The sequence below is a fragment of the Mesoplodon bidens genome (genome assembly GCF_964165515.1).
Source record: "Mesoplodon bidens genome assembly, chromosome: 12".
NCBI lineage: Eukaryota > Metazoa > Chordata > Mammalia > Artiodactyla > Ziphiidae > Mesoplodon > Mesoplodon bidens.
In genome coordinates this window covers 33,573,752-33,601,080 of record NC_138168.1, presented here as the reverse complement: position 1 = coordinate 33,601,080, position 27,329 = coordinate 33,573,752, and the positions used below count along the sequence as shown (strand labels likewise).

The window sequence follows — 27,329 nt, the reverse complement described above, 5'->3', positions numbered from 1 at the left end:
AAAGTGAGAGAGTGGCATGGACATATATACACTACCAAACGTAAAATAGATAGCTAGCAGGAAGCAGCCACATAGCACAGGGAGATCAGCTTGGTGGTTTGTGACCACCTAGAGGGGTGGGATAGGGAGGGTGGGAGGGAGGGAGATGCAAGAGGGAAGAGATATGGGAACATATGTATATGTATAACTGATTCACTTTTTATAAGCAGAAACTAACACACCATTAGAGTAAATTTTTATTTACTTTATTGGAGTAAAGCAATTATACTCCAATAAAGATGTTAAAAAAAAAAGAATTCTAATATGGCTCTCTTTCAATTGTGGGTGTATGTTCCCCACAAGTTTTCTATATTTTCAGCTTTATCAGTAAATAAGTAATAGTTTATAGCCAGGAAAAATACTAGGTTTCTTACAAAGCTACTCTGTGTATTTAAACCTTTCTCAAAGTTTTTTTACGTAAAAATTTTCTTTTTCTTTGCATTTTTAATTCCCTACACATCTGAACGTTCTTTGCTGAAAGTTTCAAAGTAGGGGCTTGATATTGCAGTAAAACAAATGTGTCATCTCTACTTTCTCTGAACTCATAAAACTTAAGGTCTTCAGCAAAGTGTTTTAACCATTGCACAAGATAGAATACAAGGGTAGATGATGCATTTTGGGTTGGAAGTTCCTTGCTCTTTATAAGTTAATACCTGTGTGACACTTAAGAGTGATATGAATCATTTCAAATGTTGGTGGTGATGGCAGTTCGTCTTACTGGTATACTAATGTTGCTTAGAATGTGAGCTTTTCTTACATTGCTGTCATCCTCAAATTTTTCACTCACTGGAAGAATAAGAAGCCAGCACTATTTAAAATATTGCTAAATGAGCATTGTGTTTCTTTATGATTGATTATTGTATTTCCTTTTACAACAGAAGATTAATGTTGCTGTTTGTTGTTCTTAGAAGTGATTATTAGTTGGGTTCTTTTTTTTTAAACATCTATATATCCTTCTATAATCATATTTTTGTTTTCCTTCAGAGCTTGAATTTTAAACTTTTTGTTTTATGGAAGCAACTTTGAATTTTATCATCTTTTTTGCTTTTCTAAGATGGAATAAAATATAAAAGTTTATGCAGCACATGTACCATTGCTGTTTGGACAAGTACTTAATGATCTCCTTTTAAATTCATATTTTTCAGTAAAGGAGACCTCAGTTGCAGTAATATACTCTAAAGGGAAGTATATATCTACTCTTAATTACTTTATTAAACAAAAGGTGCTCATTTGATACGTTTTACTATCATTAAATGTAGCAATTGACAGACTCCCATCATCAAAGAAACCATAATATATTTCATGTAGTAAAGAAGTCTGTTTCTCTCTTTTCTTTTTTTTTTTTTTTTTTTTTTTTTGCCGTACGCGGGCCTCTCACTATTGTGGCCTCTCCCGTTGCGGAGCACAGGCTCCGGACGCACAGGCTCAGCGGCCACGGCTCACGGGCCTAGTCGCTCCGGGACATGTGGGATCTTCCCGGACCGGAGCACAAACCCGTGTCCCCTGCATCAGCAGGCGGACTCTCAACCACTGCGCCACCAGGGAAGCCCTGTTTCTCTTCTTTTGAATCAAAATTTAAATTCATTTTTTGCTCATGTTAAATAACTGAAACTTATAAAAACTGAAGTTCCAGGAAGTTAAGTGATTGCTTCAAGATGTTACAGCTAATCTTTTTTCCTGCTTTAACAATTAAATTTAGTTATACCTCTTCTTGTTGCAAACTGGGTTGAGACAGCCTGTAAATTAAATGTAAAATATGAAGAAATAAGGGTATCAGTAAAATGGAGAGTAGCATAATGAAGCCCAGGGAAAAGTGAATATATACATAAAAGCATAATATATGATCTTACAATGTTCTTAGAGTTGAACTATAAATTTGCCTCTGAGTTTCCTAGCAACCAAAGCAAAAAGAGAGATCTGGTTAATTGCAGCCTTCAATCTATATATTCACATAGTGTATAACCACACGTTGTGTGTATGTATTAAATGCCAGTTGCTCAGGAAATGTATGTTTTTCTTGGCCCAGAACTCAGAGAGTTTTCTCTTTAGCGAAATACTTGGCATAAGTCTTTTGACTCTTAATACATGTTTCTTCCTATTGCCAACTTTAACTTGGTCCTACGTGTTATAAATATACTTTTTTTTAGTGGAATGACAAAATTTTCTGGTTAGAAGATAACCATAATTTCTCTTACTGCTCTTCTGTGTTAGGAACTCTTGTGAAATCATGGGCACAGATCTTTGCCACCTCTAAAGCCCAAAAATTACTATTCCGGATCATAGACTGTTTACTGCTGCCACACACAGTATTACAGCAAGAAAAGGAGCTGCCTGCACCTATGTTGACTGCAATTCAGAAGAGTCTGCCTTTGTATCTCCAGGTATAGTAAGTGTGCCTACTTAAAAGTTAAAAAAAAAGAAAATTGACACCTGCCTTAAAACAGTTTACTAATTGCAGATATCAAAACCATACATTGTAATCCTAATGTACATGTGTGATGTTGCACTTCCATTGAACAGGTTTAAAATTCCTTTTGGTTTGGGCTCTGAATACAAAGATGGAAGAAGCAAAAGCTCCACCCTCAAGAAACTTAAAGTTGAGAGAAAAGACCAACCAGCAGAGACACTCCCATCAGTGTGCTCAGTATTTTCCTTAGAGGCCTCAGCTATCCGTCAGCCAGACTGGGATGAGGAGATGCAAGAGAAGATAGCTGTAGTAAAGGATATTAGGTGTTAAAGAGCAGAGTGGGTAGGAGTTGAAGGACGGTTCCTGTCAGAGGGAACAGCATGTAGAGGCCATAAGCTATAAGAAAACATGACACATGGGGAAAAAGCAAATAATTCTGGTGTGGCTGGAGGCTCATACAGGAGGGGCCACATAGTGAAGGGTTTTGTGTGGCATACTAAGATGTTTGGACTTGTTCTTGTAATACGTGGGGACTCTTGATGGATTTGGGGCAAAAAAGTGGGAGGGACATACCATATTTACATTTTTAGAAAGGTGATTCTGGTCAACGTTTAGGTTGGTGTGGAGGTTGATTGGAGACTTGGAAGGTAGCGAGTTCATTATCTGAAGGTTTTGAACTAAGGCAGTGGGTATACAGGTGCACAGCAGATTTTAGAAACACTTAGGATCTCCAGTCACAAAGTTGCTGAGTATGTGTTGTAGAGTAACAGAAATAGAATACTTCCTAGATTCCATGGTGGCTGCTTATGTCAATAGCAGTGTGGAGTGCTTGCTCCATGTGGCCGTCTGAAACCAACAGTCCACTTAATAAGAATTCTTATAAACTTCCTGAAAATGTTGGTAAATTATCCATTTGACAGAACTGACTTGGAGCTGTATCTTTAATTTCTTAAAGGTATAAGCTCTCCTCTTCAGAATTTTTTAAAAAGTATCCATTTATTACTTTATCTTCTTCTGATATAACATGCTTTTCCTCAAACAGAGCTTTTCCTCTTCTTCATCTGTCTTCTCTAGGGGTGGGGGAGTCCATTTTCTTTTTTTTCAATTGTTATTCAAGTGCTTACGTTTTTAACAGCTCTGTGCTATTTTTCATTAGAAATAAACTTTCAAAATCTCCTATTGGGTAAATACCATTTATAGTTAAAATGGAGACATGAAAGTCATTTCTGATTATTTCTCTGGAAAAACCACATTGTGAATCACAAAGTAGCAAATTATAAATGAACTTTTACAGCATGATTTGTTGCTCTGTTGGTGATTATTTAGTAAAATGCAATATTTACTAATATTAGCAGGAAAAAATTTTATTTCTCAGGGTGTTGGTTTGTTTGTAAGTATCAAATACTGCAGTCCATATGAAAGTATCTCATTAACCTCTATATAAATAGAAGGGATTAAATCAGCAGACATATAACAAGACATTGTGAGTTCTGTATGACCTTGATCAAACTCTTAACTTCTCGAAACCTCAATTTCTCCAGCTGTAAAATCAGAGATAAAATAACACTAAGTCAGTGGGGCTGTTTTTTGAAAAATTTAAATGGAATAATGAATATAAAGCATGTGGCACAGTGCCTGATATATAAAAACCTCAAAATAAATTGTCATTATTCTGAGTCTTAATCTTCTGCATTTCTCTCCTTTTGTTATTTTTAAAAACTTTATCACGTTTCTTAACATTGAAAATTTTTAGCATAAATTTTATAGTCTTACTCAGACAAAATGACCAGTACCATAAGCTTAAAAGTAGACTAAAACATATTTTATAACTTTGTAATACATATATATGTAGCTAATGAGTGTGGTGGTGAAATTTTCTAAAGATGAGAGGCAGAAGGAAGCTTCATCTGTCTCCCTACTCTTCTCCCCTGCCTCCTCTGTGTGTGCCCCCAATACATGTATGCTTGGTTAGGTACCACTGCATAGGTGTTACCCAAGGTCAGCTGCTCCCTGAGCTTCATACAAACATTACCTGTTTGTATGATGGAAGTTGTTCTTGTTGATTGTGATAAGTTACAAATTCTGATATAAATGCTTGGGACAAAATTAGTAACTTCCTAAATCTTTTTTTTAACTTTACCTTTTAATATTTCTGTCTCTTTTTTTTTTCTCCTGTAGGGCATGGGTATCGTGTGTTGTCAGTCTCAAAATCCAAATGCCTATTTGACTCAGTTACTAGGGAATGTTATTGAGCAGTATATTGGGCGGTTTCTTCCAGCTTCACCACATGTTTTAGGTCTTGGGCAACATCCTGTTTTGTTGGCATTGAGAAACTCAGCCACTGTTCCACCGATGTCATCTCTAAAGAAATGCATTGTACAAGTCATAAGGTACATCTAAATATTAAAAATAGGTGGTATTTACAATTTATTATTCTCTATAAAAAAATGACAAAGCATCTCAAAAGTATTGTCAGCCCTTAGGATACTGAGTTTAGAAACTTTTTTTTTCCTGAGAAGCATTGTCTAAGAATTTACCAGAATGACTTGTCAGCCTAAGACAGTGCTCTTTATATTGCTTGTTTTCTCTATGTAGCTATTATTTTTCTTATATATGTCCCAAAGGTATATCTATTTTTTCATCAGATAAACACTAATTGTATTTTGTACTGTACAAAATGAAGTAATTGTATTTTATAAAAGATGGTTAAGTGAAAAGATAAATGCTAATATGAAAAAGGAAGCAATATGAAGTCCTATTTTTGTTAGTCTACTCTGTCTTAATAATTCAGTTCATTATTAGGCAGATGAATCAATGAAACTTCTTAGGTTTTCTACTAAACTCCAATATCTTTTAACTATAACAGTAGAAAATATCTTTTTTTATCTTCATGAGGTATTTAGCTTCACATGAAATTAGTTTTTAAACTTTAAGATGCTGTGGTGATATAGATTATTCTTGTCTAGTTTTCTTTCATGTGTTTTTAATGATCTGGTAGCTTTAATGTCCTGATATTATCCATCACCTCACATGACAGAATCCCATGTCTAAGATCTGTTCTCCCTTCTGACCTTTTCTGTGTGTTGCTAGTGTTCTGTTACTCAGGTTTGAAAGCTTTATATTCTTTGTTCCCTCCCCTTTTCCAGCCTTTGGCAAATGATTGTTTCCTTCCCTTTTCACATGTCTTTTCTCTTATCACATTATACCTGGACTATTGCCAGTGTCCTAACTACTTTCACTATCTCTTGTCTTTACTTCCAGTCCCACCTAAACAATTCCCCCATATTACTTTTCCTAAAATATTGTTCCAGTATGACACTTCCCTGCCTTCAAACCTTTATTCAGTCCCTTTTGACTCGTGCAATAAACTCCATACTCCTTAGCTCTCCATGATCTGTCACTTAACTTTTCCAAATGTAATACATATGGCATCATATATTGTTACAAGCCCTAATGAGATGGGTTTAATTATCACCCCCCAAAATGCTTTACATCTCCCTACCTCACAGCTTTGTTCATACCATTTTCTCCATTAAAATGCCATCCCTCTGGGCTAAATACTACCTAGACTTTATGAGACCTACACCTAATATCTCAGTGCACCATGATGCTTCTTCCCTTCTTCTGGAGTCACGTGCTCTTGATGATTCAATTCACAGAATCATGATATTTTTGCCTAACTTGTGTCTGAATTTCCAACAAGATTATAGTACGCTACCACTGTTTTTGAGACATTGCATAGGTAATTTTAGTACAAACCAAACGACAAGTGCTGAAGTGAAATCAAATCCTTAAGGTCTTAAAGTCGTTAAAGCCCAGTGTTTAGGATCTTGGCTGCTTTCCTTGACTTTCCTATTTACTTTGTATACAGTAAAAATGTTTTTCTTATGATTTCTAGTTGAATACTTAAACATGTAACAGTTCCTTTTTCTGTTTTTTTAAATACTCAGGAAAGAAATAGAGATTGCCTCCTATGACTTCCTCTATCCCAAGCTTTTCTACTCCTGGAGTTCCCCATCTTAGGGCCCCTTCTACTGAATTCCTAAGAATTCTGGGATTATCTTTCAAAGCACCTGTCACAATGTATTATAATTGTCCTTTTTTTTAAATCTAACTTTTCCACTGAACAGTGATCCCCATGCTTTCAGAAACCATATTTTACACTCTTGTCCTTAGACTTGTAACTGGCACACCATGTACTAAATAAATGTTTTTTCTAGGCGTTGGGAATTCATTATTAAACAAAACAGATAAAAAGCCCTTGCCCCTCAAAAAGAGTGAATGAATTTTGTAATATGTAATGTTTGTTGGAAGTCATTGTATAGAGTAGAAATGATGAAGGCATAGTTCTGCCCTTAAGGAATTTATAATCTTTAGTGATTTCTATGCCCCATTTTGGCAAATTATTATTGCTTTGCAAGTATATTTAGATGTCTAGCTTAGATTTAGCTATATCTGACACTTATTCATGTTGTCTTGACTTTTTAAAAACTGAACAATTTTCACTTTCATTTATTCACTTAAAAAAAGTACACTGAACACCTGTTATGAGCTGAGACCTGTTCTAAGAGGTAGAGATACAAAAATGAATCAGATAAATTATCTTTATGGCCTCTGTTGAGTTCGAATGCTAAAAATTGTCCTGCTTTAAGAGAAGATATTAAATCCTAAATTACCTCTCTGATTCTTTTACTTCATAAGGGAAGGAAGGAGGTTGGCTGGAATGGGAAGATGATTTCTAGTATAGTCCTCTTATTTATTTGGAAAAATAAGACCCCCTTTCAAATCCCTAAATAAATAAATATGAGGAGAGAATCTTTATGCAAATTTGACATTAGAGAAAATGTTGCATCATTGAGGAACTGATAGAGGATGTCAAGCTTATATTAGAAAGTTAGATTTTTATTAGATTTTGATTAAGTGTATTAAGTATATTTTAAGACCAGGTTGCTTTATATTTTGTTTGTATCTGTATTCTGCTTTGGCCCTTATAGCACGCCAAAAGGATGTTCAGTCATTTCTTCAAAAATCTTAGGTTTGAAGAAAACATGGTAAAATATACATACTTTTTAAAAATTGTGTTTTACTAATTTGGGAGCTAAAATAGGCCAGTATCTTTAAAGTGCATGACATTTGATTCTGCTCTATTAAAACTTTATAAAGAGAAGGAAAAATAAAATTGTGCTTCTTTTCAGGAAATCCTACTTTGAGTTTAAAGGATCCTTGCTCCCTCCTCGCTTAGCATCCATTCTGGCCTTCATCCTCCAACTTGTTAAGGAAACTAACATTGATGTTTACGAGGTTGAACTACTCCTCCCTGGAGTATTAAAATGCTTGGTGTTGGTCAGTGAACCTCAAGGTTAGTTCGTTTACAAGTTTGTGTTTGTTATACTTTTATGTTCACAAATTAAGAGTGTATTCTTTCCTATCAGTTAAATCAACAGTTACAAAAATATATGGTTATTTTATATCAGTTTGATTATATCATGGCTAAAGAACAAACTCCAGCCAATAGCTGACGTTGGGCATGATAAAATGATTAAAAACTAACATGTTTCAGTCTAGTTTGGTTTTTTTTTCTTTTTTCTCCCAGACAAATAGTTTAAGTTTATTTAATTTTTGTTCAATCAGACTCCAGTATTAAATGCAACTTATTAAATATCAAGTGGTGAAGGGTCAGCATACTTTCTCCTGTTCAGTTTTCTGCTAGAATATGTAAGCTGATCTCTGGGCAAAGAGATCAGATTATTGATCCTTTTGTTTTCAGTCTCATCAGCCTTACTGCCAGTGATTGCTTTAAAATATTACTTATTTAGTCTTCCCTGTGAGTAGCATGCTTTAATAAGCTTATTGGGAATATGCAGAATAGTGGCTATAGTTCTATCCTGAAGCTTTTTTTTTTTCTCACGGTACGCGGGCCTCTCACTGCTGTGGCCTCTCCTGTTGCGGAGCACAGGCTCCAGACGTGCAGGCTCAGCGGCCATGGCTCATGGGCCCAGCTGCTCTGCAGCATGTGGGATCTTCCCAGACCTGGGCACGAACCCGTGTCCCCTGCATCAGCAGGCAGACTCTCAACCACTGCACCACCAGGGAAGCCCCTGAAGGGGGTTTTAGTATAAATAGGATGGGGTGTGTGTATGTTTGTGTATTTGTCATTATAATGCGATTGTTTGGGGCAGGCTTCTCACATGCTTCTACCTAAGTACTTCTAACTACTGTGATAAGTGAGTACAGTGTATATCCTAAAGAATATGAGGGCAGAAAAGTGCTAGCTGAAAGCTCAAACAGCTCTTTGAAATGTTCTGTTTTATCTCAAAAATTGATGCATATTTTGTTTTAATCCACATTATTTTAATGTTTAAAATGTTCATCTCTGCTTCCAAGCTTGCTTTTGTGAAAAATGTTGTATTATGTTAATATAAAATACCCTTACTTGATAGTAACACCTCTTCAGTGAAGAATATCCAGAGATAGACCCCAGACTCTTCTTTAGAAATTTTATCTTCTTTGAAAACGTTTGCATACTTCTAATTTCAGTGAAAGCCTGTTGTATTATACAGTACAAAATCTGAGACAGAGTAGACAGTATAGCATTTTAACTAGCCCCTTGTTTCATTGAGAGTAACATTTATCATGAAGGAGATCAGGGTTTGGGAGGGGAATTTTGCTGCTCATCTCTAGCTAGTGGTGCATCGCACGTTCCAAATAGAAGGCATACAGAATGCTCTGTCTCCACATGGCCGTCTTTGTAAGCGGGAGAAACAGTGTTAAACACAGGTTTGTGTGATTGGCTCAGAGAAAATTCCGACTATCCTTGTAGTCTCAGTGTTTAGAAGGACAGTGTGTAAAATCGTAGAAAGCTAGTGTTACTAAATGACATAGCAGTTCCATTCCCAGATACATGTCCAAGAGTATTTTAAACATATGTCCACTCAAAATACCTGTACATCAGAGCTTGAGGAGTTCTACTTCCAGCATGACAACATGAGGAGCTCTGCAGCCCTGCTCCCCAGAAAAACTGGTGAAAATTATTTAAAAGAGAGCATTTAAATTCTCTGGAAGTGGTTCTGAGGGTACAAAACAAATGGAGAAACATTATTTAAGAAAATATACTGAAGCTTGGTAAGAACAGCAAGTCTTTGATATTTGAACCAAGACTACTCCCTTCTCTCCTCCTAGCTCAGTAAGATGGAAACTCTGCTTTAGACTGGTAAATTAAATAACTGGAGTTCCGTCTCCCCACAGCTCCCAGTAGGAGGGCTGTCTTCCTGTGAGAGGCAGCGTATCAGTGTTTCTCATTCTGCCTCCTAGCTACCTGATGGTAAGGCTGTATTCCAGGGGAGTGTGGGTGAGAAGTGGGGCCTTCATTCTTCCATTCAGCCCCCACTCATGGGATGGGTACACTATACTGAGTATGGCACCAATGAGAATACTGGGGCACTGATTGTCCTTGCTCCAGCTTAGAGGTGGAGATTCCATGCTGAGAGGACCTGCGGCTAATACCCCTCCTTCCAGAAGCATTAAGCACCTAAAGTGGGTATGTCACTCAGAAAATAGTGGACACCATGGTCCCTGTCCCAGGCACCAGAGATACACCTCTGAGTTTTGCATGGAAGTGCGAGAAAACCATAGAATAGAGAACTCTGAATCTCTCCCAAAGGAACTGACTTGCAGCAAAGTGTGAAAAAGTTCAGGCTTGAGGGTGCTGTCAAAAACAGTGGAGTTTGTGGTTGAAAGGCAATAGGTGAGAGAATGATAGATTTATTGGAGGTATAAGCAGATGGTTGCACAATTCTGTGATTATATTAAAAACCATTGAATTTTACATGTTAAATGGGTGAATTGTATAGTATTAAATTATATGACAATAAAGTGGGTTTTTTTAAACTAAAAACGGATAACCCAGTTTTTTAAGAAATGCTCAGTTCAATTAAACAAATAAAGATGACAGACTTTTTTTAGAAACCCTGTACACTAATGCTCATTGCAGTGTTATCCATAATAGCCCCAAAATGGAAACAACTCAAATGTCCATCAACTAATGAATTGATATGCAAGATGAAGTAAATCCATACAGTGGAATATTACTCAACCATGAAAAGGAGTGAAGTACTAACACATTCTATAACATGGATGAACCTTAAAACATTATGCTGGATGAACTTCCTTCAAGATGGCGGAAGAGTAAGACGTGGAGATCACCTTCCTCCCCACAAATACATCAGAAATACATCTATATGTGGAACAACTCCTACAGAACACCTACTGAACACTGGCAGAAGACCTCAGACCTCCCAAAAGGCAAGAAACTCCCCATGTACTTGGATAGGGCAAAAGAAAAAAGAAAAAACAGATATAGGGCTTCCCTGGTGGCACAGTGGTTGAGAGTCTGCCTGCCGATGCAGGGGACACGGGTTCGTGCCCCAGTCTGGGAAGATCCCACATGCCATGGAGCGGCTGGGCCCGTGAGCCATGGCCGCTGAGCCTGCGCATCCGGAGCCTGTGCTCTGCAACGGGAGAGGCCCGCGTACCGCAAAAAAAAAAAAAAACAGATATAAAAGAATAGGCATGGGACCTGCACCAGTGGGAGGAAGCCGTGAAGGAGGAAAGGTTTCCACACAGGAGGAAGCCCCTTCGTGGGCGGAGATGGGATGGTGGAGGGGGGAAGCTTCGGAGCCACGGAGGAGAGTGCAGCAACAGGAGTGCGGAGGGCAAAGCAGAGAGATTCCCCCACAGAGGATTGGTGCCGACCAGCACTCACCAGCCTGAGACGCTTGTCTGCTCACCCGCCGGGCTGGGCAGGGCTGGGAGCTGAGGCTCAGGCTTCGGTCGGATGCCGGGAGAGGACTGGCTGCGTGAACACAGCCTGAAGGAGATTAGTGCACCACGGCTAGCCGGGAGGGAGTCCGGGAAGGAGTCTGGAGCTGCCGAAGAGGCAAGAGACTTTTTCTTCCCTCTTTGTTTCCTGGTGCGCGAGGAGAGGGGATTAAGAGTGCCACTTAGAGGAGCTCCAGAGACAGGCATGAGACGCTAAGGCTGCTGCTGCAGCCACCAAGAAACCTGTGTGCAAGCACAGGTCACTTGGCACACCTCCCCTCCCGGGAGCCTGTGTAGCCCACCACTGCCAGGGTCCCGTGATCCAGGGATGACTTCCCCGAGAGAACACACAGCGTGCCACAGGCTGTTGGAACGTCACACTGGCCTCTGCCGCTGCAGGCTCGCCCCGCACTCTGTGCCCCTCCCTCCCCCTGGCCTGACTGAGCCAGAGCCCCCGAATCAGCTGCTCCTTTAACCCCATCCTGTCTAAGGGAAGAACAGACGCCCTCAGGTGACCTACACGCAGAGGCGGGGCCAAATCCAAAGCTGAACCCCAGGAGCTATGGGAACAAAGAAGAGAAGGAAATCTCTCCCAGCAGCCTCAGAAGCAGCAGATTAAATCTCCACAGTCAACTTGATGTACCCTGCATCTGTGGAATACCTGAATAGACAACAAATCATCCCAAATTGAGGAGGTGGACTTTGGGAGCACCGATATATATATATTTTTTTTCCCCTTTTTCTTTTTGTGAGGGTGTATGCGTATGCTTCTGTGTGTGATTTTTGTCTGTATACCTTTGCTTTTACCATTTATTCTAGGGTTCTGTCTGTCTTTTTTTTTTTTTTTTAGTATAGCGTTCAGTGCTTGTTATCATTGGTGGATCTGTTTTTTGATTTGGTTGTTCTTTTTTTTTAATTAAAAAAATTTTTTAATAATTATTTTTTGTTTTTTATTTTAATACCTTTTTTTAAAATCTTTTTCTTTCTATTCTTCTTTTTTTCTCCCTTTTATTCTGAGCCCTGTGGATGACAGGCTTTTGGTGCTCCAGCCAGGCATCAGGGCTGTGCCTTTTAGGTGGGAGAGCCAAGTTCAGGACATTGGTCCACCACAGACATCCCACATAATATCAAATGGCGAAAATCTGCCAAAGATCTCCATCTCAACGCCAACACCCAGCTCCACTCAATGACCAGCGAGCTACAGTGCTGGATACCCTATGTCAAACAACTAGCAAGACAGGAACACAACACCACCCATTAGCACAGAGGCTGCCTAAAATCACAGTAAGGTCACAGACACCACCACCAGACGTGAACCTACCCACCAGAAAGCCAAGGTCTAGCCTCATCCACCAGAACACAGGCACTAGTACCCTCCACCAGGAAACCTACAAAAACCACTGAACCAACCTTAGCCACTGGGGGCAGACACCAAAAAAAATGGGAACTGCGAACCTGCAGCCTGCGAAAAGGAGACCCCAAACACAGTAAGTTAAGCAAAATGAGAAGAAAAAAAATACACAGCAGATGAAGGAGCAAGGCAAAAACCCAGCAGAGCTAACAAATGAAGAGGAAATAGGCAGACTACCTGAAAAAGAAATCAGAATAATGATAGTCAAGATGATCCAAAATCTTGGAAATAGAATGGAGAAAATACAAGAAACGTTTAACAAGGACCTAGAAGAACTAAACAGCAAACAGACAGTGATGAGCAACAAAATAAATGAAATTAAAAATTCTCTAGAAGGGATCAATAGCAGAATAACTGAGCCAGAAGAATGGATAAGTGACCTGGTAGATAAAATAGTGGAAATACCTATTGCAGAGCAGAATAAAGAAAAAAGAATGAAAAGAATTGAGGACAGTCTCAGAGACCTCTGGGACAATATTAAACACACCAACATTCGAATTGTAGGGGTCCCAGAAGAAGAAGAGAAAAAGAAAGGGACTGAGAAAATATTTGAAGAGATTATAGTTGAAAACTTCCCTAATATGGGAAAGGAAATAATCAAGTCCAGGAAGCACAGAGAGTCCCATACAGGATAAATCCAAGGAGAAACATGCCAAGACACTTATTAATCAAACTATCAAAATTAAATACAAAGAAAAAATATAAAAAGCAGCAAGGGAAAAACAACAAATAACATACAAGGGAATCCCCATCAGGTTAACAGCTGATCTTTTAGCAGAAACTCTGCAAGCCTGAAGGGAGTAACAGGACATATCTACAGTGATGAAAGGGAAGAACCTACAACCAAGATTACTCTATCCAGCAAGGATCTCATTCAGATTTGACAGAGATATTAAAACCTTTAAAGACAAGCAAAAGCTAAGAGAATTCAGCACAACCAAACCAGCTTTACAACAAATGCTAAAGGAACTTCTCTAGGCAGGAAACACAAGAGAAGGAAAAGAACTACAATAACAAACCCAAAACAATTAAGAAAATGGTAATAGGAACATACATATCTATAATTACCTTAAATGTAAATGGATTAAATGCTCCAACCAAGAGACATAGACTGGCTGAATGGATACAAAAACAAGACCCATATATATGCTGTCTACAAGAGATCCACCTGAGACCTAGGCACACATACAGACTGAAAGTGAGGGGATGGAAAAAGGTATTCCATGCAAATGGAAATCAAAAGAAAGCTGGAGTAGCAATTCTCATATCAGACAAAATAGACTTTAAAATAAAGACTATTACAAGAGACAAAGAAGGACACTACATAATGATCAAAGGATCAACCCAAGAAGAAGATATAAAAATTGTAAATATTTATGCACCCAACATAGGAGCACCTCAATACAAACGGCAAATGCTAACAGCCATAAAAGGGGAAATTGACAGTAACACAATCATAGAAGGGGACTTTAACACCCCACTTTCACCAATGAACTGATCATCCAAAATGAAAATAAATAAGGAAACACAGGTTTAAAATGATACATTAAACAAGACGCACTTAATTGATATGTATAGGACATTCCATCCAAAAACAACAGAATACACTTTCTCCTCCAGTGCTCATGGAACATTCTCCAGGATAGATCATATCTTGGGTCACAAATCAAGTCTTGGTACATCTGAGAAAACTGAAATCGTATCAAGTATCTTTTCTGTCCACAATGCTATGAGACTAGATGTCAATTACAGGAAAAAATCTGTAAAAGATACAAACACATGGAGGCTAAACAATACACTACTTAATAACCAAGAAATCACTGAAGAAATCAGAGGAAATCAAAAAATACCTAGAAACAAATTACAATGAAAACGTGACCCAAAACCTATGGGATTCAGCAAAAGCAGTTCTAAGAGGTAAGTTTATAGCAATGCAGTCCTACCCTAGGAAACAAGAAACATCTCAAATGAACAATCTAAGCTTACACCTAAAGCAATTAGAGAACGAAGAACAAAAATCCTCCAAAGTTAGCAAAAGGAAAGAAATCATAAAGATCAGATCAGAAATAAAAAGAAATGAAGGAAACGATGTTAAAGATCAGTAAAACTGGGCTTCCCTGGTGGCGCAGTGGTTGAGGGTCCACCTGCCGATGCAGGGGACATGGGTTCGTGCCCCGGTCTGGGAAGATCCCACATGCCGCGGAGCGGCTGGGCCCGTGAGCCATGGGTGCTGAGCCGGTGCATCCGGAGCCTGTGCTCTGCAACGGGAGAGGCCACAACAGTGAGAGGCCCGCGTACCGCAAAAACAAACAAACAAACAAAAGATCAGTAAAACTAAAAGCTGGTTCTTTGAGAAGATAAACAAAATTGATCATTAGCCAGACTATCAAGAAAAAACCAAGAAGAATCAAATCAATAGAAATGAAAAAGGGGAAGTAACAACTGACACTGCAGAACACAAAGGATCATGAGAGATTACTGCAGGCAACTATATGCCAATAAAATGGACAACCTGGAAGAAATGGACAAATTCTTAGAAATGCACAACCTTCTGAGACTGAACCAGGAAGAAATAGAAAATATGAACAGACCAATCACAAGCACTGAAATTGAAACTGTGATTAAAAATCTTCCAACAAACAAAAGCCCAGGACCAGATGGCTTCACCAGGCGAATTCTATCAAACATTTAGAGAAGAGCTAACAGCTATCCATCTCAAACTCTTCCAAAATATAGCAGAGGGAGGAGCACTCCCAAACTCATTCTGTGAGGCCGCCACCATCACCCTGATACCAAAACCAGACAAAGATGTCACAAAAAAAGACTACAGACTAATATCACTGATGAACATAGATGCAAAAATCCTCAGCAAAATACTAGCAAACAGAATCCAACAGCACATTAAGAGGATCATACACCATGATCAAGTGGGGTTTATCCCAGGAATGCAAGGATTCTTCAATATACACAAATCAATCAATGTGATACACCATATTAACAAACTGAAGGAGAAAAACCATATGATCATTCAATAGATGCAGAGAAAGCTTTTGACAAAATTCAACACCCATTTATGATCAAAACCCTCCAGAAAGTAGGCATAGCAGGAACTTACCTCAAAAAAATAAGGCCATGATGACAAACCCACAGCCAACATCATCCTCAGTGGTGAAAAACTGAAACCATTTCCATTAAGATCAGAAACAAGACAAGGTTTCCCACTCTCACCACTGTTATTCAACATAGTTTTGGAATTTTTAGCCACAGCAATCAGAGAAGAAAAGGAAATAAAAGGAATCCAAATCAGAAAAGAAGAAGTAAAGCCGTCACTGTGTGCAGATGACATGATACTGTACATAGAGAATCTTAAAGATGCTACCAGAAAACTACTAGAGCTAATCAATGAATTTGGTAAAGTAGCAGGATACAAAATTAATGCCCAGAAATCTCTTGCATTCCTATACACTAATGATAAAAAATCTGAAAGTGAAATTAAAACACTCCCATTTACCATTGCAACAAAAATAATAAAATACCTAGGAATACACCTACCTAAGGAGACAAAAGAACTGTATGCAGAAAATTATAAGACACTGATGAAAGAAATTAAAGGTGACACAAATAGATGGAGAGATATACCATGTTCTTGGATTGGAAGAATCAGCATTGTGAAAATAACTATACTACACCAACCAATCTACAGATTCAGTGCAATCCCTATCAAACTACCAGTGGCATTTTCCACAGAACTAGAACAAAAAGTTTCACAATTTGTATGAAAACACAAAAGACCCCGAACAGCCAAAGCAATCTTGAGAACGAAAAACGGAGCTGGAGGAATCAGGCTTCTGGACTTCAGACTATACTACATAGCTACAGTAATCAGTATGGTACTGGAACAAAAACGGAACAGGATAGGAAGCCCAGAGATAAACCCACGCACATATGGTCACCTTATCTTTGATAAAGGAGGCAGGAATGTACAGTGGAGAAAAGACAGCCTCTTCAGTAAGTGGTGCTGGGAAAACTGGACAGCTACATGTAAAAGAGTGAAATTAGAACACTTCCTAAACCATACCCAAAAATAAACTCAAAATGGATTAAAGACCTAAATGTAAGGCCAGACACTATCAAACTCTTAGAGGAAAACAGAGGCAGAACACTCTATGACATCAATCACAGCAAGATCCTTTTTGACCCACCTCCTAGAGAAATCGAAATAAAAACAAGTGGGACCTAATGAAACTTAAAAGCTTTTGCACAGCAAAGGAAACCATAAACAAGATGAAAAGACAACCCTCAGAATGGGAGAAAATATTTGCCAATGAAGCAACTGACAAAGGATTCATCTCTAAAATTTACAAGCAACTCATGCAGCTCAATATCAAAAAAAAAAAAAAAAGCCCAATCCAAAAATGGGCAGAAGACCTAAACAGACATTTCTCCAAAGAAGATATACAGATTGCCAACAAACACATGAAAGAATGCTCAACATGTTTAATCATTAGAGAAATGCAAATCAAAACTACAATGGAATATCATCTCACACCAGTCAGAATGGCCATCATCAAAAAATCTACAAACAGTGCTGGAGAGGGTATGGAGAAAAGGGAACCCTCATACACTCTTGGTGGGAATGTAAATTGATACAGCCACTATGGAGAACAGTATGAAGGTTCCTTAAAAAACTACAAATAGAACTACCATACGACCCAGCAATCCCACTACTGGGCATATACCCTGAGAAAACCATAATTCAAAAAAGAGTCATGTACCACAGTGTTCACTGCAGCTCTATTTACAATAGCCAGGACATGGAAGCAATCTAAGTGTCCATCAACAGATGAATGGATAAATATGTTGCACATATATACAATGGAATATTACTCAGCCATAAAAAGAAATGAAATTGAGTTATTTGTAGTGAGGTGGATGGACCTAGAGTCTGTCATACAGAGTGAAGTAAGTCAGAAAGAGAGCAACAAATATCGTATGCTAACACATATATATGGAATGTTAAAAAAAAAAAAAGTCATGAAGAACCTAGGGGCAAGATGGGCATAAAGACACAGACCTACTAGAGGATGGACTTGAGGACATGGGGAGCGCGAAGGGTAAGCTGGGACAAAGAGTGGTGTGTATATGGATATATATACGCCACCAAATGTAAAATAGATAGCTATTGGGAAGCAGTCGCGTAGCACCGGGAGATCAGCTCGGTGCTTTGTGACCAGCTAGAAGGGTGGGATAAGGAGGGTGGGAGGGAGGGAGACGCAAGAGGGAAGAGATATGGGGACATAAGTGTATGTATAACTGATTCATTTTGTTATAAAGCAGAAACTAACACACCATTTGTAAAGCAATTATACTTCAATAAAAATGTTTTAAAAAAAAGTGTATGAACTTCCAGTTATAGGATGACTAAGGTCTGAGAATCTAATGGATAGGTTAGAAACTATAGTTGATGATAACACTGCATTATATAATCAAAAATAGATAAATAAAAATTTTAAGTTAAAAAAAAACAAAAAAAACATTATGCTGAGTGAAAAAGAGGCAGTCACATAAGACCACATGTTGTATGATTCCATCTATATGAAATTCCCAGAATAGACAGTCCATAGAGACAGAAAGTAGTTCAGTGCCTCCGGTGACTGTGGGAGGAAGAAAATGGGGAAAGATTGGTAATAGGTGTAAGGTTTGGGGGGCAGGTGATGAAAATGTTTTGACATTAGTGGTGATAACTTCACAGTTATTATGAATATACTAAAAACCAATGAGTTGTACACTTTAAAAGGTTGGGTTTTATGTGTGAATTATACCTCAATAAAGCTGTTATTTTTAAAATACAATGCTTACTGTTAATACTTTGTGAAGGCTATTCATGTTCTGGTACTTTTTCCACAGAAGAACCTGTGGGTTTTGTTTTTTTCAAGAAAACATCTTTAAAAAGAAACAGTTATATTGGCTTTAGAATTACATCTAATATGAGAACTTATTTGCTCAATAAAGACAAGTATGCTATATCTTCCTTATCCACTATCATCATGCTATGGAAAACATTATCTGCTATTTCATTTTAATTAATTTAACTTCATGTGCATCACATGTTTTGTACTTTTGCCATAGTGGATTACAGTTTCTGAAATTTTCCTTGTTCTTAGAGAAAGTAATTTTTTCCCCAGCTACTTATATTTAATGTTCCAAAAACAGCATAACAAAAATGTATTACCACTTGGAACATGGTGAATTTTCTACATCCTTTGTTGATTTTTTTTGTTGCCATTTTTATGTACAAGTGCACAGTTGTAAAGGATTTGGTTAAATACTGAAAGAACATAAATGTTCTTTTTGTAACTTTGCTCTCTTTCAAAACAAAATTAGCATCACAAATAGTTGATTTTATATATATATATATTGCTAATTTTAAGTGAAGATAAACTGTTAGTTTTTAATTTTCTACATATATGTTTGTTAGTGGGAGGAATATGCTTATGAATTTAAAAAATCAACCTGCTTGTCTCTAAATCAGCTGAATTATTAAAGGTTATCTTTAATCAGTATGTAACAGTGTTTGCAAGGTTAGGATACTGGAGTGTTTTTGAATATGGGCTCTTTTCTAACAGAAAGACTTATCTCACATGTGTTCTTTCAGTTACAGAGTTGTAAAAAATAGACGGTTAAGTGTTTTATATTTTCTTAAAATAGAAGATAGGGAGACTTTAGAACAAAACAAAAGCTCATAACTATTTCGCTTTGAAAAATAACAAAAAAGCATGTAGATACTTTAAGAAAACAACATGTTTTTCTAAATCTAGAGTGCTCATAAAAATGAGGATCCAGATGGTCAAACCAGACAAAATGTGTAATGCTGTAAATTTTCCTCCTAGTTAAAAGGCTGGCCACCGAGAACCTGCAATACATGGTCAAAGCCTGCCAAGTGGGGTCAGGAGGAGAACCTGCCGCCCAGCTGACTTCTGTGTTTAGGTAACTGGAAAATATGCCAACTGGCAAGAAGACTATTGCCAGCCATTTGACAGCCAACATGTTCTTTAAATAACTAATTATCCAAAACATAATGTGTTACTACTTGTTTGTAGTTTCAATTATTGTATTTTTGGCAGTGGTTTTGCTATGTTGTTTTATTAAAAAATAAAAGTACCAAGGAAAAAGATAAGTGAACTGACTTAAAATTACCTGAGAATTTAGTAAGGAAGATTCTTGCATGTGTTTAAGAGGAAAAAGTGGGAAACGTGAATCATGATGACAGGTGTACAGGCTTTGGAGCTGCTAAACATGCTACTCAGGATCCACTGTGGAAGTGCCTGTCACTGGTTTTCCTACTCACTTTAGGTGCTGTGGACCCAGAAAGCTCCATTGTATGTAATTGTGAAGCATAGACTTTGTAGATCTGTTGTTCCTTCACAAGAATAACTGCAACTTGAGAAACATTTTCTGTTTTGTTTTTATTTTCCTGCCTTGCACACTATAGAGTCTTATGCTTTCTGTTAGGGCAGTATTTTTAAGTATTTCTTTCTCACAGTTTCTACCAGTTTGCCTTTATTTCATGTATCTCTACCCTAGCACTACCATGATAAATAGTTTGGGTCCATTTCCTTCATTCTGTGTTAGATTTTTGATTCCTCAGTTTTCTTTCTCATCACATAGTTGGCACTTGTCAGTTGTTTACAGTTTATTTAAATTGTGATCATTTGAAATAAATACTGGATTTATGAAAACTGTAAAACCCTAAGAGAGGAGGAAGGATTTTATATGAACAAAGATTGCATGTTTGTTAAGTACAATTTATTGAGCTCGGTGACTTTTATTTTCTTGAGGGGAGAGAGTGGAAATTTTAGGATTAAAATATATAATTCTTATTAATAAAAGGTCTTCTGTGGGTGTAAAGTCTCTTGATCAGTTAAGGAATATAAAAATTATTTCAAATAACTTGCTTTCCTCATAGAAATATTGTTTGATTTATCTAGAGATAGCAATAACTAAAAGATATACAAAACAACTAGGAAACTGGACTCTGCTGTTTTAGTCTCTTCTACTTCCTGATCATCTAGATTTCAGCATGCACACTATAGCAAAAAAGTCCCTGAGATTAGATTTTTCCCCCTTATTCTTCCTCCTGGGATTCCAGCTCTTCCCTTTCCCTTTCTCCTAATGCCGTCACTCTGTTCACAGCTCATACTGAAGCCATTTCTGTTCTTTGTTTTCAGGTGTTAAATAGTGTTCATATGGCATCTAAATCCTTACAGTAATCTTACATGAAATGATCTTTCTTGTGTTCAGCTTACAGCTTGTTGCCATACAGATACCAGCCCAAGGAATTGCCCCAGAAGTAATTCTAAGTAACTTGTTTTACTTTCAGGAAATTTATCGAGGATTATGGTATGAGATATGATTATCAGATTTACGGCATTTTAGAAACAGTTGCAGCATTGGACCAACAGGTTGTTATCCACTTGATTTCTACCCTTACTCAATCTCTGAAGAGTTCAGAGCGGAAATGGGGCCTTGGCAGAAATATTGCACAAAGGTATGTTTGATAATTTGATTATATCCTTTCGGACAATGATTATGAAATCTAGATTCATTTTCTAGAAATGGCCTATTTTCCACTTATAAAAATTTGGAGTGTGTTCCAGTGAATAAGATTAGTGACTCAACTAGATAATATGGGTTTTGGTCAGAAATAGATCAAGGCTTTTTTTTTTTTTTTTTAATAGATTACAACCCAGCTGAAGATAATGCTGGACTATTTAGAGTAATGAAACATGGTGGGGGGTATAAGTCTGTATTTCCTAAAGAGATTGTTTTAGAAGGGTCAGTACTCATACTATAATTCATATGTCCAAAAGTAGTATGTTAAATAATCAAAGTACTTTAATCACATCGTGTATGGTGTGTATAGACAAGTAGACATTCAGGCAGGCTCAGTTTGTAAAGACTTAAATAAAAAATAATGGAAAAGGTAGTAAATATATATTTGTCTTAAATGAAAAATAATGGAAAAGGTAGTAAATATATATCTGTCTTCTTTTCTTTTTTCTTTATAGGGAAGCCTATAGCAAACTTTTATCTCACCTAGGACAAGTGGGACAAGATGAGATACAGAGACTAGAAGATGATAATATTGAATCTATTTTGTGATTCATCCTCAATATTAATTATAACTATCTAAAGTCACTTTGCACCATTCTGACTCCTACTTTTAATTAATTGTATAATGTTCTGTTACTTTCTAGGATTTTTTCCTTTCATACCTGTAAGTATAAAGTATATAAATAAGGAAGTAAAAGTTAATTAAATATTTTATAGGAGCTTTGGAACTTGGTAAAACTGCATTCTATTTTGAAGAGGTTTTAGTGAAACTGAAGAAACTTTTCCTAACTGGGAGTGTTATGTGTGTATGTCTAAGCAGGTTTGTACTGGTTGATCCACGGCCATTTTACTATAATGTGACTTTCTGCCTTGTGAGTAATTTATTTCTGTTTTGTTTTTGTTTCTTATGAGTTATATTTTATTATGATACTATTTCAAATTACCTGGCTGCCCTATGCTGGGTTTTTTTTTTTTTGGAGGGGTGCTCAGGAGATAGAACAGTATATTTGTTATCTTTTTTTATACTATGCATGAGGCAAGTTAATAAAATCCTTACAAAGCACACTTAACTCTGAGGAATGAGACTGAATCTGGCTAAATGATTATACAGATAATATGTATCTTTTTTTTAACTTGGGCCAACAGAGTTTATATCAATACTTGGGTTCCAACGGTTGCCAGATGTTTTCCTCTACTCATCCTTTTGTTTGGAGTTGTCATTAAAAGACAGATCAGGAGGAGGATAAACAAGAGACTATAAGAAAAGAGAATAAATAATATTCTGGAAATTTTTAAGTTTACAAAGTTAACAGAAGAGGTCTGAGAAGTCAGCTGATTTATCTCCTTGCTCTTCAATTAGAGCCTCTTATAAACTAGCATCTTACATGTTTGAAGGGAGCCAGTTTAGTTTCCTGTAGCAGCTCATCTCTCAACCCTTTAACTGTTTTATTCAGATTCATTCTACCAGTTGGGCTTTTGTCCTTGACTCCTTTTTCTAATGAGCATTATTTGGTAAAAAGAGCTCCAATCTTAGTGTTGGGAACCCACCTGGGTCTCAAACCCAGCTCTGCTTTGTGACCTTGAGCAAGTTCTTAACCTTTCTGAGCCTCAGTTTCTTTGTGGAGAAAAATGAATAATAACCCTTTTTTAAATTTCACAATGTTCTGGTAGGAATCAGTTGAATAATTGATTTATAATTATAATCATATAATTTAAATGTACGTGAAGGTATTTGTTGACCTATGTTCTGGTAGGAATCAGTGGAATAATTGATTTATAATTATAATCATATAATTTAAATGTATGTGAAAGTATTTGTTGACCTATGTTCTGTTCGGTGGTGTACAGACATGATCACTCTATCTCATGCACAAAGGTAAAGAACACTTCTCAAATTTCCTCTTTCTCTAATGGTATGTCCTAGATAAAGATCCCACTTCTTTTCAATGTTTTCTTACATGTCATGTTTGCTAAGTTTGAAATAACTTATTGTTTTTTTCTTGAGCATCTAGTGTTTATCATGGTTCTACTGTTCCTTCAGGAAAACATTTCAACCCTTTTCTGACTCAAGAAGTATCTTTTAAAATGAAATGTACTGCAATCGGGAAACTATAGTTAATAGCCCTTTCCTAATTGTAATCTGTTAAGTCTAAAGGACTTCATGACATATAAATGGTTTATTTTCCCCCCAAATAAACTGTTTTTAATTCAACAAATGGGATGAATAAAAGCCCCTTTAAGGTTACTAAGACTTCATAGCAATGAATTTCTTTTCATTATGATAGTGACTTATTAAATGAATGATGCATTATTTTGCAAGTTGTAGCAACTGAAATTAAAACTATTTAATGGGATGCCTTTAAAGAGGTTATTTGTGTGTGTGTGTATATATATTTTTTCACCCCCAAGGGAAATTGATAAAGATATCTTGGAGAATCTTGCTCCTTAGCTTATGAAACTTCTTAAGGGTTAAGAAAATCTGCTGCTGAATCATGCATTAGGGTGTATAGCTGTAGATACTAAGAATTACTAAAGTTTATACATAAAAAAATCAGTAACAAGAAAAAGTCTGTAACAATACATGTATATATATATATTTTTTAATTTATGTATCAGTAAAGTTTTAAAGAAGGTGTTTTATTAGTTGAAGAAAAAAAGAAAATTTATGACTTTCATTTCTTAAGAATCTTCACTGACCCGTAAATTATTACTATAGTCTTGTCTTTTTCCATTTCCAGACTTAGAGTACCTTATACTTGCTTGGTTAATGTTCCTTTTCCCCTAAAAACCCTGTAATCTCTGAGGCGGCTGCTTCTACCATTGTAAGGTAGGCCAGCCTCTTTTGGTCAAATCTGGAATATGTTCTCATTTTTCTTAGTCTTTGGGGCCTCTGTGACATTGCATTTTCTTTTATCTTCTCATCTCTTCCTCAGCAGTATCGCTCCTTCCTACATACACGTTCTTCCTTCTTATCCCTACTGGTAAGATCTAGCCCTTCACCTGCTTTGTCTCAACATTCTTGTAGTAGTGAACTGATAAAACTAGCTTATAATTTTTTCTATCTGTAGTGCTAATTTTTCTCTAAACCTGTCTAGTTGGATTCTCCTGAAATCTCAAGGCAACATGTCAAGCTGCCCTATCATCTTCGTTTCCAGTCTAGCTCATGCCTTCATTTTCTACCCAGAGAATACACCACTTTCCCAAGTCACTTAGCCATGACATTTCTTGGATTCATTGCTCCCCACTTTTCATTTGATCACCATACAAGCTCTTGTGATTTTTTTTCTTTTTGCCATTTCATGCATCCAAACATTTTTCTATTGGGTACTATAATCTCCTTCTTATGCTCTGGACTCCTGAAATTTATTCTTCACATAGTTTTGACATTAGTGTTCCTAAAATACTTCTTTCTTCTTGTTACTTTTCTGCTCAAGGACCTCCATTTACTTCCCATTGTTAATAAGCTGACATTCAAGCCCTTCAGTCAGGAGACTTCTGCTATCTGACGCTATACCTTCTGTTTCCAAACTTACCTCAAGCAGGAAAGTAGACTGTCTTAGCTGCTTTCTCTGAATGACATGTTCATTCTACGCTGTTGGCCTCACTCAGTTTGCCAATTAGAATACCATCATGTCTATAGAAACCTAACCTTAAGACACTTAAATAGGAAGAAAATTAAAATTTACATGTTGGATATGTAAGTATTCCACTCAAATAATTTCTTTAAAATATCAGATGGAGTGTAGAAGAGATGATTGAAAGACAACAGGGTGATGAAAGGACTTTATTAGACACAGATTTGGTTACGATTTAAATTTCAGTCGAACATTTAATTAGGTTTCCATAGGGGATGAAAAAAACATGGAGTATTGTCTCTGCACAAAAATCGTTCAGTATTTTATTCATTTGTATTAGAAGAGTTTCAAAGTTTAAAACTTTTTATATCTTTACTTAGCCCTAGCATATTTTCTTTTCTTACTAAGCATATTTGACTTCCTATTTTGGGGGGTAAGTAAAATATTATTTGTGAGTTGTTAGACTATGTGTGTATTTTCATTATGCATTGTTATTTTTATCTTCTTCCATGCTTCATCACAAATTTTTAAAACTACTTTGTTCTTAACTAATTACATGAACCCATTTCCATGTACTTTCAAAGAATCTTTGGCAGTTTTTATTTTTACTTCCCCTTTGTTAGGATTATATATCATATAAAAATTTGATGAGCCTTTGCAGTTGGGAAAAGCCTTTAGGAAACCTACCTTCCCTAATCCTACACAGTAACACAGCACTTGTGTTTCAAAGATAAAAGATAGATATCATAGAAACCTCACCAAAAACTGTGTTCTCTGTACTAAACTACTGCTTTTTGACTGATAGACTTCTTACATAAACCTTACATTTTCCAAAAACTGATCTCCAGACTTTTTACATAAACCTTACATTTTCCAAAAACTGATCTCCTGCCTACTCCTCCTAGGGTTAAAAATATTGCCTTGTCAGTCAAGTATAGAGTATGCTAGTATAAATAACATGCTTTGTTTGCTTAAAACAGTTGGTTTGGGAAGCTAGCAAAATAGCGTATTCTTTCACATGTTTAATAAGATGTGAGATTTATATTTTGATTCTGTGATAAACTGTGTTTGGTAAGATTACCAAAATCAGTACCAAATGAACTTAACAACTTCTGCTTATTGAAGTTTTTGGTTTGCAGTTTTTGGTTTGCTGATAGTTATCCAGTTCATTGCATTTATGGATTGTGCTTTTAGAAAAATTCTGGGCATATGCATGCTTTAAATTATTTGTGTATATAGTAATGAGATATAATTAAAAATGTATATATTCAACTTACATTGCACCTGTGATTATTCAACTGCCTCTTTATGACAGATTGACTCTTTGAAAACCAAAATAAAAATGAACCGTGTTACCTAGAGGAATAATTTTTATCTTATTATTCCTGTTGCTTTTATACTCTGCTAAAACAAAGAAAAGTTAATTTTTCAGCTCTTGTAATGGCTGAAGGGTATACGGTATACATGTGGTTAAACTGAGAAGAGAAAAAGTATGAAAAACACCCTAAAAATCATCAATTGGCATTTTGTTCTTAAAGATCTAAGGAATTTTATTGCATTTTACATACATATTATTTTATTTTAGAGATTCATGTCTTTTCTGGCCTTTCCTCCTAGAGTAAGAACACTGCTAATATCTGTGTTACTGCTTTTTCTTTTTTAAAGTAAAATCTTGAAATGATGTAAACTGTTGGAAGCTTTATAGTCTTTTGGAAATTCAAATTAATAATTTAAATATAAATACAATATGGTCTTTAACTTTGAAGAGTAAAAATGGAAGATGAATTACTGTAGGATAGTTCACTTAAATGGAGAACATATATTTGAATAATTTCAATGGGCTTTGGTTTATATGACCAAACATTGTTTTCTAGAATTTTTCTTATTAGCTCTTATGATCAGTAATTTGAGGGAAGGATCGAATTATAAGCGATCTGAGTTTTTTCTTTTTAGGGGAGGGGTGCTGTACTTTGGATGCTGTTCTTTGTCTATAAGTGTTTCTGAAAACTATGTAAAACTTAAAAATTCAGACTTCAATTCTGTAATATTACTGAATAATACATTAAAGTTCACTGAGGAGAGGTTTGATAATATATACTCGTTTGTTTTAAATGAATAGTTAGAAGTGTACACAGAAATTAGAATAATCTCAGGCTGCCTTTCCGTTTATCATTTTTAGACCTTCCCTTTCATTAATTGGGTAGAGAATCTGGGATTAAAAATAGATTGTTTTATAAGGTAAAACTGCTGGATGGAAAATCTGTGTGTCAAGTAGAAATTTTAGTAAATCTGAAATTCTTGTTTAGGTTCTTGTTGAAAAGATTTCTGAAATGCTGGAGTCCATTTTCCTGACATGGTAAGGCATTTTAAAAATTTAATTTAGATGGTTTATACCTTTTAAAGAGACTCTCTGTTTTCCTTCTAAATGTCAATTTTCACTTTTCAGAACTGTACAAATACTCTTAAG

General features: G+C 36.4%; 1 protein-coding gene across 3 annotated transcripts in view; it reads left to right on the top strand.

Moving 5' to 3' along the window:
• MMS22L (MMS22 like, DNA repair protein) overlaps positions 1 to 27,329 on the top strand; it is a 156,041-nt gene that overhangs the window by 119,009 nt on the left and 9,703 nt on the right. For 2 of the 3 annotated variants that reach the window (XR_014017158.1, XR_014017159.1), the window contains exons 20-25: positions 2,251 to 2,420; positions 4,625 to 4,836; positions 7,642 to 7,805; positions 19,565 to 19,661; positions 21,055 to 21,222; positions 21,743 to 27,218. Coding sequence is in view for 1 of the 3 variants with exons in the window: in XM_081250416.1 (XP_081106542.1) it covers positions 2,251 to 2,420; positions 4,625 to 4,836; positions 7,642 to 7,805; positions 19,565 to 19,661; positions 21,055 to 21,222; positions 21,743 to 21,836 (905 nt within the window). In the remaining 2 variants the exon portion in view is untranslated. Of the gene's footprint in view, positions 1 to 2,250; positions 2,421 to 4,624; positions 4,837 to 7,641; positions 7,806 to 19,564; positions 19,662 to 21,054; positions 21,223 to 21,742; positions 27,234 to 27,329 lie in introns of those variants that run through there. The other variant, XM_081250416.1, reaches the window with a different exon arrangement.